Source organism: Podarcis gaigeae (genome assembly GCF_964106915.1).
Source record: "Podarcis gaigeae genome assembly, chromosome: 17".
NCBI lineage: Eukaryota > Metazoa > Chordata > Lepidosauria > Squamata > Lacertidae > Podarcis > Podarcis gaigeae.
In genome coordinates, this window is record NC_139694.1 from 35,327,543 (window position 1) to 35,341,620 (window position 14,078).

The window sequence follows — 14,078 nt, forward strand, 5'->3', positions numbered from 1 at the left end:
TTCAATACTTCAGGGCAGGGGGCGGTATGGTGTGGGAGCTGGGGCAGGCTGGGTAAGGGGCACACAGCACAGACAGTTGGTGACTGTGCCATGTGCCAGCCCCTCCTCCAACCTGGGCAACGTGATTGTCCTATCTATCAGCCAGCCCTCATGTCTGTAGATGCTCAGACCTCCCTCTCATCCATGATCTGATTGCGGATGAAGAGCTCGATTTGGTTTGTATCGCCAAGACCTGGGTGGGTGAGCAGGGTGGAGTTGGTCTCACCTAGCTGTGTCCACCAGGGTGCGCACTGGGCAATCAGGACAGATTAGGGATTCTGCTCGTTTACCACTCACCTGGCTGCCCTGCCCTGCCTGAGTTGACAGAGCTGGTTTCAGAGGCGGTGTTGAGGAATCCCAAGACTAATCTATACTGGAAGAATTTGCTGAATTAATATAACAGAAATTGGAATACAGAGAGGGGAGGTATGGGGAAGTCGGGAAAGTAAGGTATAAGAAAAAAAGGGAATGAAATTATACGTGTTCTTTTTTTTGTCTTATTTTTCTTTTGTTTGTTTGTTTTTTTTCCATTATTGTCTTGTCTTGTTTTTATATAACTATTGAAAAACCTAATAAAATTCTTTTTTTTAAAAAAAAAAAAAGACTAATCTATACTGGTGAGTTAAAACGTCATAAACGTGTTATAAAATGTGACACCAGGGGTGACACTCAAGGGGTGTCCAGAGCACTGCCTAGTCCTGTTGTGTTGGATGAGTTTCAGTTGGTAAGGCTCAAGGATGCGGACAAGGTGTTTGAATCGGCCAGGGTGACTGTTTGCACCCTGGACCCTTTCCCTTTCTGGCTGATAAAAAACTAGCAGGGAGGGGACAGCTGGCTGGGCCTGGGAGGTGAATAATGCCTCTTTACAAGAGGGGGTGGTCCCTGCCTTCTTGAAGGAGGCAGTGGTAAAATCTCTCCTTAAGAAACCACTGGATTCGGAAAACCTAACTAACTACTGGCCAGTTGCTAATCTTCCCTTCTTGTTAAGGTTCTTGAGCAGGTGCTCATTGGCCAGATCCAGGTGCTCTTGGAGGAAACTTGATATTCTAGATCCATTTCCATCAGATTTAGACCCAGTTTTGGCACAGAAACTGCTCTGATTGCCCTGCATGGACCTTTGTCAGGAGAGAGAAAAGGGAAATATGTCTTTGTTAATGCTCCTCAACCTCTCAGTGGCTTTTGATACCATTGACCATTGCATCCTTCTGGAGAGGCTGTCTTGTGTTGGGGGTTGGTGGCACTGCTTCGGAGTGGTTCTGTAGTCCTACTTGGATGGTTGTTCCCAGAGAGTGATGGTTGGAGAGCGCATTTTGGCTCCAGGGATCCTTGAGTGTTGGGTTCTTCAGGTTTCAAGTTGATCCCCCTGATGTTTAACATCTACATGAAACCGCTGAGTTGGGTCATCCAGAGTTTTGGAGTACGTTGTCAGCAATATGTTGATGACACACAGCTCTGCTTCTCCTTCACATCTGCAGTGAATGTGCTGGATTGCTGTCTTGCCTTGGTAATGGACTGGATGAGAGCCAGTGAACTGAAGTGCAATCCAGCTAAGACTGAGGCACTGTTAGTGGGTGGTTCCTTAGGCCGGATGGATGGGAGGCGGCCTGCTTGTGATGGAGTTCCACTGCCTCTGAAGGAGCAAATACGTAGCTAGGAGTTACACCTGGATCATCTGCTGTCACTTAAGGCTCAGGTGGCTTTGGTGGCACAGACTGCCTTCCATCGGCTTCGGCTGGTGACCTCGGTGCACCCCATCAGAACAGGGATAGCTGAATTTCTGTTGTCTATGCTCTGGTAACTTCTAGATTGCAATGCAATCTATACACAGGGCTGCCTCTGAAAACGGTTCATAAACTTCAGAATGTGCATACTGTGGCAGCCAAGTTGCCTACTGAGGCAAGATGGTTTGAACATATTACCCCGATCCTGACCCAACTGCACTGGCTGCCGATTAGCTTCCAGGCCCAATTCAAAGTGCTGGTTTTCACTTATGAAGCCTTAAATGGTTCTGGACCGCAGTACCTCAAGGTATAACCAACCTGGACCCTGCGATCATCATCAGAGGTCCTTCTTCATGTGCCTCCTCCATGAGAGGTTCAGAGGGTGGCAACATGAGAGTGGATGTTTTCTGCAGTGGCTCCCAATTTGTGGAATGCTTTCCCCAGGAAAGTTCATTTGGTGCCTTCATTATACAGTGGTACCTTGGGTTAAGTACTTAATTCATTCCGGAGGTCTGTTCTTAACCTGAAACTGTTCTTAACCTGAAGCACCACTTTAGCTAATAGGGCCTGCTGCCGCCGCCACACCGCTGCCACACAATTTCTGTTCTCATCCTGAAGCAAGGTTCTTAACCCGAGGTAATAGTTCTGGGTTAGCGGAGTCTATAACCTGAAGCGTATGTAAGCTGAGGTACCACTGTATACCTTTAGAAGCCAGGTAAAAACATTTCTCTTCAACCAGGCCTTGGGCTGATTAATATTCTATAGTCTTTTTAATGTCCATGTGGGAGGGGTGGAGATTATTGTTTTGTTTTGGTTCTATTTATTTGTGCTTTTATCCTGTATTTTTACCTTGTGAACTGCCCTGAGATCTTTGGATAAAGGGTGGTATATCAATTTAATTAATAATAAATAATACCCAGCTGTAGCCATCTTGGACCCCAAGGATAAGATAAAGAAAATTAGCCTGCGCTTTATAAATTAGACCAGTATCTTCTGGTTAAAGAACTTTTGAGCAGCACAGAAATTCTTGAAACATATTAGGTTTTTTGGGGAAAAATCAGGGTTGCTAACCCTGTGCCTTCTCCAGCAGCCCGATACACAGAAACTTAGCACATGAAGCTTCCCTTCTCACCCCGCCTGCCTGCTTGGAGACCACATCACTTTAATCTTCATTCCAGGAAAAGCCTGGGGCTGCTGTTAAAGAGACCAGGCCTGGCTGGGCCGGAAATGAGCAGCTGCAGGAGGAAGAAGAAGCAGCCAGCCTTCCGCTGATGCCTCTACTTTGGCCACAGCTTTCGGTTCCTTTTGCTTAGCCCTTTTGAACAAAACACGGCGCAGGCTCTGGGAACTATTCTTAGACCTGTGACGTTACAGAGAAAGAGCAGCTTTCCCCAACCAATTTGTCTCCCTGGGGGAAAACACACATAATAGCCTCTTCCGTCTATCTCCTCACTCGCCAACCCACCAAATCTGGCTCATGTACCTCGCTGCCCAGTCCTTCCTTTCAGAAATTTAAAAGTAAGGACTGGTACCTTCGGGTTACAGACGTTTCAGGTTACAGACTTCGCTAACCCAGAAATATTACCTCAGGTTAAGAACTTTGCTTCAGGATGAGAACAGAAATCATGCTCCGGCGGCATGGCGACAGTGGGAGACCCCATTAGCTAAAGTGGTACCTCAGGCTAAGAACAGTTTCAGGTTAAGAACGGGCCTCCAAAACAAATTAAGTTCTTAACCTGAGGTACCACTGTACAGTGGAACCTCCAGATACGAACTTAGTTTGTTCTGGGGGGTCTGTACGTATCCCAAAAAGTCTGCATCTACAGGTGCTACTTCTGTGCATGCGGCGAAAGTTACCCAAAGGTAACGTAACCAGAGGGTCCACTGTATTTTGTTTCTTTGGGTTCTAGAATAAGCTACACCAATCCAGCAGCAGAGGTTGGAAGGGAACATCCGATTTGCTCTATATTTTTAAGTGAACAGACCTAAACTCACTTCTCTCGGGCTAATAATGTTGGCTATTTGCAGTTTAGTAGCACTGCAGAGAGCTTGCTGGGGAGACCATGCATTAAAAAGGGACTCAAAAATAACTTAAACAAGGTTACAATAAGAAAAACAAAAACTCCTTTTACACTAAATACATCAACAACAAACCAGACCCAACCACCAACCCATCCCCCAGGGTAATGGGAGAGCTAGGTGGGGCTCCTTATATACTACACCCAATTGCTGACAGAGCTTAATCAATGCAACTCAGCAGCACCTGCTAGGTTTCACAGCTGTAAAGCTGGGTCTCGTTATTTTGCTCTGGCCCCTTAAAGACATACACATCGGGTGGAACAATGATGAACCTTTACATTTAAAGAAACCATTCAACAAATAATACATGGGTTGGAATGCAATTAACCTTTGGGTTTTGCAGTTCTCCAAATTTATTGGCATGCAGTACTTGGTGTTTTTTTTTTTTAAGTACAAGCTGAGATGAAACACTGTTTCAAGCATCTCTCAAACTAATGTGGAAATGGCGCAGAATGGAATGTATAATTTGCTGCTAAAATGGAATACACAGGATGAAACGGTTAAAACAGCTATGATAAAATGGGCACAGGACATAGGGTATAACATTATGTTCGCTGACTGGGAAAAGTTATGGACCACCGGTATGAAGTTTACGGCATGTAATGCCCTGAAAGAAAACATTATGAAAATGATATACAGGTGATACATGACCCCAGTCAAGCTTGCAAAGATATACCATTTGCCTGATAACAAATGTTGGAAGTGTAAAGAAGCTGAAGGAACATTCTTTCACCTCTGGTGGTCCTGTCCTACGGTGAAGGCCTTCTGGGAAATGATATATAATGAGCTGAAAAAGGTATTTAAGTATACCTTCCCTAAGAAACCAGAGGCCTTCCTTTTGGGCATTGTCGGCCAGAGTGTGCAAAAGAAGGATCGAACTTTTTTTATGTATGCCACAACAGCAGCAAGGATACTTATCGCTAAAGGCTGGAAAACTCAAGATTTGCCCACATTGGAAGAATGGCAGATGCAACTGATGGACTATATGGAACTGGCAGAGATGACTGGCAGAATCCGAGACCTCGGAGAGGAACTGGTGGAGGAGGATTGGAAGAAATTTAAGGATTATTTACAAAAACATTGTAAATTGTACAAATGTTAAGAAAGATGTAAGATTTGTAATTATATGGCTCCAACAAATTAGTAATAAGGGATTAAATTTAAAGGTAACTGAAAGAAAAGACAAATTTTGGATAAATAATATGCTAGAATTAAATTTTAAAGAATAAGTGGGATTTAAATTCTAAAATTTGAGATTTAATATTGGACAATTACATAATATAAATTGAACTAAGTAAATAATTTGCTAGAAAAATTTATGCGTTCAGAGTGCAGCAACAAGAGATGAGAGGAAGTCCAAAGATGAGAATGAAATGTGGTTATTGGAAAATAATATGTTTTTATGTATGTTGTTTATTGTTTAAAAATTTAATAAAAATTATTATTAAAAAAAGGAAATGGGGCAGAATGGACTGATGAATGGAGCAGACGTGAAACTGACACAAGCCAGACTGATGTGCCCATCCCTACTCAAGGGTTGCCAAATCTTCTAAGGCTCAGACCATGAGACTCAGAGGTGAATCTAGGTCCATATTGCAGATGGCATCCCATCGGGAAGGTCACAGGTAGAGCCTGGTGGATATGGGAGTTGAGCAAACAGAATAAACTCCAATTAAGCTGAGGAGAAAATGCTCTTCCGTACAGACTCTGGATTCTGGTCTCCCAGCATGAGATTTACTCCTCCTCTTGGCAGCTGTATTAGCTCTAGTCTCTGCAGGAGACACCCAGATGTTCTACCCCTTTCCAGCTCTTTCCACCAGTGACTCTCAAGGAGGAGACTGAACTCTTGAACCAGCGCCTGGGAAACAGTTTGGGGCAGGATTAGAGTGAACGAGCTGAAGTGTAATCCAGGCATGATACAGTGGTACCTTGGTTCTCCAAAGCCTTGGTTCTCAAACTCCGAAAACCTGGAAGTAAGTGTTCTGGTTTTCAAACTTTTTCAGAAGCTGAACATCCGATGCGGCTGTCGGCTATTGTTTCCGGGGCACCTGGAAGCTGTGCCTTGGTTTTTGAACATTTCGGAAGTCAAGTGGACTTCTGGAACTGGTTAAGTTTGGCGCTTTAGTTTTTGCTATTTATTTTGAGTTTTTGTTTTTGAGGCTTTTTTGATTAATTTGTTTTTGCAACTGCGTGGAACCCAGTTCAGCTACTGGTTGATTGATTGTGTGACTGTGGAAATGGATAAAAGCTCCCCATCCAAACAATGACTATCTTCAGTGTGGGTAAGGGAAAAAAAATAATTTTAATTTTTTTCATCTACAATACTGCCTTATTTATTTTATAGTACATTACATTGATTATTGCTTTCATTTTATGGATCAATGGTCTCATCAGATAGTAAAATTCATGTTAAACTGGTGTTTTAGGGGTTGTTTTTAAAAGTCTGGAACAGATTAATTCGTTTTGCATTACTTTCTATGGGTTCTGGAATGCTTTGGTTTTGGAACGGGCTTCTGGAACAGATTAAGTTTGAGAACCAAGGTACCACTGTACAGGCAATGTGCACGGGTGTTTGCAAGTGGTCTTGGACAGGACTGTACACCCCTTCAAGGAACAAGTTCGCAGTTGGGCAGCAGTGCTGGACTTGGTGCTTAAATGGCCAGGTGGAAGACCAGTGGCCAGGAGTATTTTTCACTGGCTGGCATTTCAGCTTATCTTGAAAGAGCAGACTTTGAATCCATCATCCATGTGCTAGGGACATTGAGACTGAACTACTCTACATAAAACTGCCTTTCGAAAGACACTTCAGGAACAGCAACAGATGCAAACTGATGCATTTACCATTATTATTATTATTATTATTATTATTATTATTATTGATTTTCTTGATTTTCAAAAGTGTGTGCAATGTCTCTCTCTCGTATTTTTTTCCCATGTAACATTTTTACAAATCAGTTTCATTTGTTGAGACATTAGTTAAGAAAAGGAGGAAAGAGGTGGGGGGGGGAGATGGGGTGGGGTCGGGTGGCGATGTTTCCATTTTACTTACACGGGGACAAATAGAAGAAGACGCCTTCACCCCGGTATGGCTTCCCTTTATCACATACACAGCTCAACAAGAGCATGACAAAAATCCACCAACAGCATACAAATCAATATGGCTAACCTGAGCCAAAACACCCACCCACCCCATTCACACATGGAAACAAAGACCACCACAGCCAATCACAAACAAGCAACCACACCCTGGGTCAACCCCAACCTCTCTCACCACCAAAGGAACACAAGTGAACAGCAAAGAACCTGCAGAAGCAACGTTGACACCAAACCCTACATATAGTAAGTAAAATGCACTTAACTTTCACCCCATGTTTTCTAGGCACAAGACTGCACTGTCCAGTTCTTTTCTTTTTACCCTATTGCTTTTCTCAGGGAAACCCAATCTATACTGCTGAATCGAAGCAAAGGACAAGTTGGGTTTTCTGTGGATTGCCATTTCTTCTGATTCAACGGTAAAGAGTGAGGTTTAGTGGTGAAAGCAGTGAAGGGGAAGAGAGTGCTTTGCCCCAGACAAGGAAGGCCCAGATCTGTGCCTAGAAATGTGGAGCAAGGAAGGGTAAATTTGGAGTGTGGAAGATATTCAGATCATGTTATATTTATTATATTTATATTTATTCAGATCATGTTATAAATATTTGGGGGTGCTGGACCCCCGCAAAGTTGATGGGCATTGCCATTCCAATGGTGTGTTTCTTTTGATCAATGTGGGGTGGGGTTTACCTGTCCCCCTCAATATTTTATTCAAGTTGGTAAAAAAAGGTAAATGTAAAGGACCTCTGGGTGGTTATGTCCCGTCAAAGGTGACTATGGGGTGCGGTGCTCATCTCGCTTTCAGGCCGAAGGAGTCACCGTTCGTCCACAGACAGCTTTCCAGGTCATGTGGTCAGCATGACTAAACCGCTTCTGGCGCAATGGAGCACCGTGAGAGAAACCAGAGCACACAGAAACGCTGTTTACCTTCCCACCAGAGCGGTACCTATTTCTCTACTTGCACTGGTGTGCTTTTGAACTGCTAGGTTGGCAGGAGCTGGGACAGAGCAACAGGAGCTCACCCCGTCACACGGATTTGAACAGCCAATCTTCTGATCGGCAAGCCCAAGAGGCTGAGTGGTTTAGACCACAGCACCACCTTCACCCCCCGCTTATATGTATGTTGTATCAGTGGCAATGGCTGCCACTGCACTTGCAAATCTGATGGACATGGCTGTCCACCTCACCCTTTTGAAGCCCAGGATCGGCAAGAAAGTTACAGATGAGAGAACAGAGAGCACTACAATTGTTAGCAAAGCTGGTTTTTCATTAGGAAAGGTGCTAAACTGGATCTTGCAGTGAAGGACAAGCCACCGCAGACATGATGACTCAATGATAGAAGGGGCAACCCTAGTCACCCACTGTGAGGGAACTGCCATCGCAACCAGTGGAGGAGGCAAGGCTCCACAGCGATGCTGGAGAGGGGCCAAGCAAGGATAGAGGCAGGTCTCCGGCTGGGGAAGATAATCAGCGCTACACCAGGGATAGAGGGGGGCCGATGGGGGAAGCAGAGAGGAGGCTCCAGGACTCTTCGCAGGAGACCAGCGAGGAGAGCACAGGTCCTCCGCTGCCCAAACCCACCCTGCGCAGAAGACTTCCGCGCAGGGAAAGTAGGCGGCGACTTGGCGTCAAAGAACTTCTTTGCTGGAAGAGGTTCAAGAAACGCCCACAGACGGATTCTAGTAGCGACTGAGCAGCCACAAAGTGAAGGGCTGTCCAGCCAGGAAAGGTTTAACCAGGCCACCTAACCCTAACCCCATATAACCATTACACCAGCCTATCATAGAAATATACTGTCAGCCAAATTGTACAACTACAACAAACAAACAAACAAACAAATAAATAGGTAGCTGTCATTTGCTCCATATTGACTCTTCTCCTTGTACCCAGGCCCCACCCTCCAAGAGTATGCTATATTAGGCTACGATATCTTGCAAGGATAACATGCAAGTCTTCCTGGCCTGAGAGAGAGAGAGAGAGAGAGAGAGAGAGAAAGAAATATCTCTGGCTTCGCTGATATCTGGCTCTCCTTTGAAAGGAGCCCTTATGAACTTCAGCTCAAAACCATTTAGTGTGGCATTTGTCTCAAAGCGCCCCCCCCCCCCGTGTGGTTCCAATGTCCTACACAAAGGAATAGGGCCTTTTGAAGAAAGCAGTGCCTTGTGCAAAAATAAAACTGCTGTCTCTGTCCTGGGATGGGACTGGACTGGAGTAAGCATGCACAGCCTTCTCTGTAAATCTCAATTCTCCTCCTATTTTAGAGAGTCTTTCAGGACTGAGAGTACCTTCCACAAGTCTACCACATGACTGTGCAAATGCAATATCTGGTATCCTGTGTGTAAGGTGGCATTTTTGAGAATCCTATTTCTGCTTTCATCTCCTGGAATGAAAACATATCTCATTCCTGGAAATTCAAACAGGGCTGGGTTTACTGGAACCCTCGGAACAAAAAAAAAAGCGTCTCCGGCTGGTCAGGGAAGGGTGTTTCAGAAGCCTGAACACGCTCTTGCTTCTCTGACACCACTGCATGTCTCTTCCCTACCCCAACTCCATTGGCCACCCATCCCTAATATCTAGGCACTTTCCTTTTCCAGAGGCAGCAATTTTAAGCATTTTTCTCTCGGTGTTATGGACTGGTTGGACACAGAGCAAGGTTGGGAGAAACCAGCTGGGGAACACCCGGGGAAAGAAGACACAGAGCCTGGGAAATGGGGTTGGGACAACACTGAGTGGTTGGAGGGAGAAGACAGGGGAAAGGAGTGTCAGAAGCTGAAGAAGTAACAAGGCTTAGTGAGCGTCGGGAGTCTGTGGCAGAGAACAGTCCAGACTCGGAGGCTGAAGCTGAAGCAGGAGAGGAGGGATGGTAAGAGGCAGAGATGAGTCAGGCTGGTGTTTCCCTTCTGCTGTGACAAGCTCCCCTCCCCTCTGGTCTCCCAAAACCAGGAGAGGCATGAAGAAAGTGGAGGAGAAGTTACTTGACATAGACCCAGTCTCAGATTGTTCGGGGGGGGGGGGACCCTGAAGAGGAGGGGACAGGCAGCTAATGGGGAAGTGGGGACCTTCAGTCTCTGCTACTGCCTCAAGGGGGCAAGACCTGCTGGAGCAGAGTTGCTGCTCATTAGGCCTGACACTCCTGTGCAAATCCTTTTGGGGAGGGGGGCTAATAAAGAGTTAACTCCAGCTTGCTCTGTGTGGTTTCCTGCTGTCATTTTGACTCTTTGCTGCAGGGCTAAAGGCAGAACTGGACTGCTAAGAGAGTGTGCAATCCAGGAATGAGAGGAGTCGCCTTGCTAAAGGAGGCTGGAGTGCACCTTTCAGTCGAGCTCTTTGGAGCAGCTCCCAAGCGCATCTCACTATAGCCCTGCTTAAACAGCAAAACAGCTCTAACACACAAACCCAGGGCTTTATTCCCCACAACACACACCTAATTAGATCATGTCACTCAGACCACAATGAGCCAAAAGAAGAGGCAAACAGCACCCTCTCTCAAAGCCTCCAGCCATGTTTACCTACCAAACATCTTTGTTGGCCCTCCCAGACCACTGTATAACATTTAAAAAATCTAATTCTGCAAAAGCTAAAGTACCTCTCACACTACCTAATAAAAGGCATACCAACCCAGCAAAACTTTTTTCCTATATATCATTCCAAGGCCAGAATCAACCTTTCAGAATGTGGGCTTCTTCAAGCAGGCCTCAAGGATGCTGCTGTCCGTCTTTTTGTGTGTTCTGGCTTCTTAAATTGCTTCCTGTGGATGTTGGAACACAGTCCCTAACCCCACCCCCCACCCTGTCACCAGCAGCTCTGGGGGGTTAAAGCAAGTTCTTACCCCACTGTTTTCATTTTCCGACCAAAGTCGTACACGCTCCTGTTGACCTTCAGTTTCATGAGGTAGCTGGGCGAATGGGAAGCAAACAAGACCGGAGAGCTGGATGCCTTGCTAAGGGTCACCTGTTTGGCTAAGGCCTGTGAGTCACTGGACTCACTGGGGAGGAAGGCCTCGTCATCGTCCGTGGTGCTGGAGGTGTCTTCAGGAATGCTGGGCAGGTTGGAGGGTCTTTCGGAAGCCATGGCACCGCTCAGTCTTTGGCCAAGGCTTCTGCTGGTCCCGGGGACAGCTCTTCAGGCAGGCCAAAGGCAAGGGCTCCACAGGTGTGTCATAATGCATCCAGTCTGGAGGGAGATGCAATGGACGCACTGCTGGACCTTTAGGTACCCAGCTGAAGCATCAGCACTGGCAAAACAGTGTGTCCCCACCTCCCTTGACTGTCCTGGAGGCAAGGGGAGAAGTCAGGCTCCTCCCCAGTTCTTCCGAAAGCTGGAGTGAGTTGGAGGTGCAGTAGAAGGAAGCAGCATTTCTAGTCACTGCGATGCATCCAGAGGGCTCTTTGTTTTGTTTTAATGGGGGGGGGGAGTTGGAAGAAGAGGAGGAAGGAGAGTAAGCCGCTGTAAGACTTTCAAAGGAAAAGGGCTCTGGAGGTCACAGGTGCCAAGCACAGCGTGGAATTCCTTCTGGCCATAAAGTTCTCTTCTTTATCGTGCTCTCGATCCAGGCCGCCAGGAGCCAGCAATATCCTCCTTCCTGCTCAAGTCTCTACAAGCCAGATTTGTTCTGCCTGCATCCCTGGCTATCAGCAAAGCAGACCCACCACGTTCCTTCTCTTCCCAAGCCAGCAGAAGGTCCCTGAAAGCAGAAAGACCATCCACACTTGCAGACACAAAAAGGCTGAACTGGCTTACAAGTGTCCCAGCGGCGGCAGCTGCCTTAGAAGAGTCATGGGCAGAGAGAGCCAGCTGTGTGGGTTTCGTGCCAGACTTCCCTTCTCTGCTGTGTTGCTTAATGCTAATCACAAATGCTTATCTCAATCTCTCGGCCCTCCCAGCACAATCAGGCAGGCAGGCAGCAACAGGCAGGGAGAAACTCTTCAGAGTCGTACAAGCTTGAATCCCCTCACTGGGGGTACCAAATAAACAGGCAGCTTTGACCCAGAGCTGGCAGGAGTTTTATTTCTCCTTTTCAAATTGAAACAGCACGTGGTTTTGTGGTCAAAGGCACCATGTGGGGGAAGAAGAAAAGTTTAGAACTCAGTTCCACTGCAAATACCATGTGAATAGAGGCACGCAAGTCCTTTTCTGATACTGTGGTTATTTATTCTACGCATGTCACTCCTGGGATGAAAACTGTAACACTGGAAGGAATTTTTATTTGCTGATGGACCCAACAGAGCTTTGTTGGCTTTCGGGATTCTTAACTTTTCTGCATCTCACTCACAAGCAAGTGCAAATCCTTCTGGCACCACCGTTTTCATCCCAGGAGTGACTGGAAGGAAGGTCATTTCCCTTCACATAGACTGAGGCCAGCAGCCTTTTCACAGCTTGCAAGGTCTTTGGGGGCACAGATTGTATCTCTGAGGCACCGCATTACTTGTCTCCATCCGCCAGGCTATCTCTCTGCTCGATCTTCACATTTTCAGAAAGCCACTTAAACTACTTCAGCCTTAGCCAGCTTATGACAAAGATAAAAAAACCGTCCTCAGCTTGGGGGCAAGTCGTTAGGGTTGCCAGATAGCAAGTCAAAAGATTAAAACACACAGACACACACTTTAGCATTTATATAGCCCTTTTAGAATGCTCAAAGCACTACATAGGCATCATTTCATAGCAAGCCTTGTAACAGACCTGTAAGGCAGGAGAGTTTGACAGATGCATTCTATTCAGATGCAGAGGCAGGTTGTGCTGCTCAGTACCAGTATTTGAGGAACAATAATGGGACAGGAATGTTTTGCCTTCATATCCTATCATGGGCTTCCCAAAGGTTCCAAGCCCATCTCATTCAGTGTTGTCAAGCTGACTAGCAGTTCTTAGCTTCCTGTTGTAGATGGGAGCTCCAAGTCTTGAAGCTGAGAGAGTGAGAGTGAGTGACTTCATGGTGCATTTGAACATGCATTTGAAATCAAGTGGGAAGAAATGCTATGGGGCGGGGGTGGAGGCGCAAAATGGAGTGGGAAAACAGTCAGTGGGAAGGGAGACTCCTCACTCCATTAGAAGAGCTGAGTCTTGAGTAGACAGACAAGGATAGGGCTTTTAGTTACCCCAGCTCCAGTACCGGTAATTTGGTAAGGTTTTTTTCAACGCAGAAAAAACCCCACCTTTGCCAAAAGCGCACTAGGTGGCTTTTTAAAAGGTAAAGGACCTCTGACAGTTAAGTCCAGTTGCAAACGACTCTGGGGTTGTAGCGCTCATCTCGCTTTACAGGCCGAGGGAAGCCGGCATTTGTCTGCAGACAGTTTTTCTGGGTCATGTGGCCAGCATGACTAAGCTGCTTCTGGAGCAACGGAACACCAAAACCAGAGCAGTGCACTGAAACGCTGTTTACCTTCCTGCCGGAGCGGTACCTATTTATCTATTTGTACTTTTTTTTGGCGTGCTTTCAAACTGCTAGGTTGGCAGGAGCTGGGACCAAGCAATGGGAGCTCACCCCGTCATTGCGGGGATTCGAACAGCCGACCTTCTGATCAGCAAGCCCAAGAGGCTCACAGTGGTTTAGACCACAGCGCCACCCGCATCCTAGGTGGCTTTTAGGTAAGCCCATTTTTCTTATCCTCAGTACCCACCTTCCTAGCTAACAAGAATGAGATAATAATACAGGTCTTTTGTAAGGATAATGCTTATGCAAAGCATTTTGAGCACTCAACGCTACATAAATGCTAAATGTTTCTGAAGTGTTTTCAGCACTAAGCACTATATAAACACTAAACAACAACAACACAATTCTCCAGAAGTTAGGGGTTCAATTGGAATATGATTATAGATGCAATCCTGGGAAATACAGCACACACTTTCAAATTAGTGCTTTACGTGTGTGCTTAGGTCCCAGTGATGGAAATGAGACTTTGAGCGTTGATCACCAATTCCATATTCTACTCATCTGAGCTCCTCCCTCCCCACGGCACAAGTTTTAAATAATCTCAGCGACAGTTTCTTACCTGATTGCTAAAATCCACCATCACTTGCAGTATGGAACATGTAATATTTATGCTAGGACATTGGACCGGCCCTCGCATTTCCTGCTCCAGCTGCATGCCTGCCTTGTGACATCACACTTTGCTATTGTGAGTCCATGGTGCTGTCACCCACATCGACAGAAGC

At 46.1% G+C, this 14,078-nt stretch overlaps 1 protein-coding gene across 4 annotated transcripts in view; it reads right to left on the reverse strand.

Moving 5' to 3' along the window:
* Nucleotides 1–14,078, reverse strand: part of PDE4A (phosphodiesterase 4A) — a 397,337-nt gene that overhangs the window by 110,713 nt on the left and 272,546 nt on the right. The window contains exons 1-2 of one of the 4 annotated variants that reach the window (XM_083718846.1): nt 13,916–14,037; nt 10,759–11,613 (exon numbers count right to left, since the gene is read on the reverse strand). The exons of 2 other annotated variants lie outside the window; for them this stretch is intronic. In XM_083718846.1, the coding sequence (XP_083574972.1) occupies nt 10,759–11,000 (242 nt within the window). In that variant the 5' untranslated portion in view covers nt 11,001–11,613; nt 13,916–14,037. Of the gene's footprint in view, nt 1–10,593; nt 11,614–13,915; nt 14,038–14,078 lie in introns of those variants that run through there. One more of the 4 variants, XM_083718850.1, reaches the window with a different exon arrangement.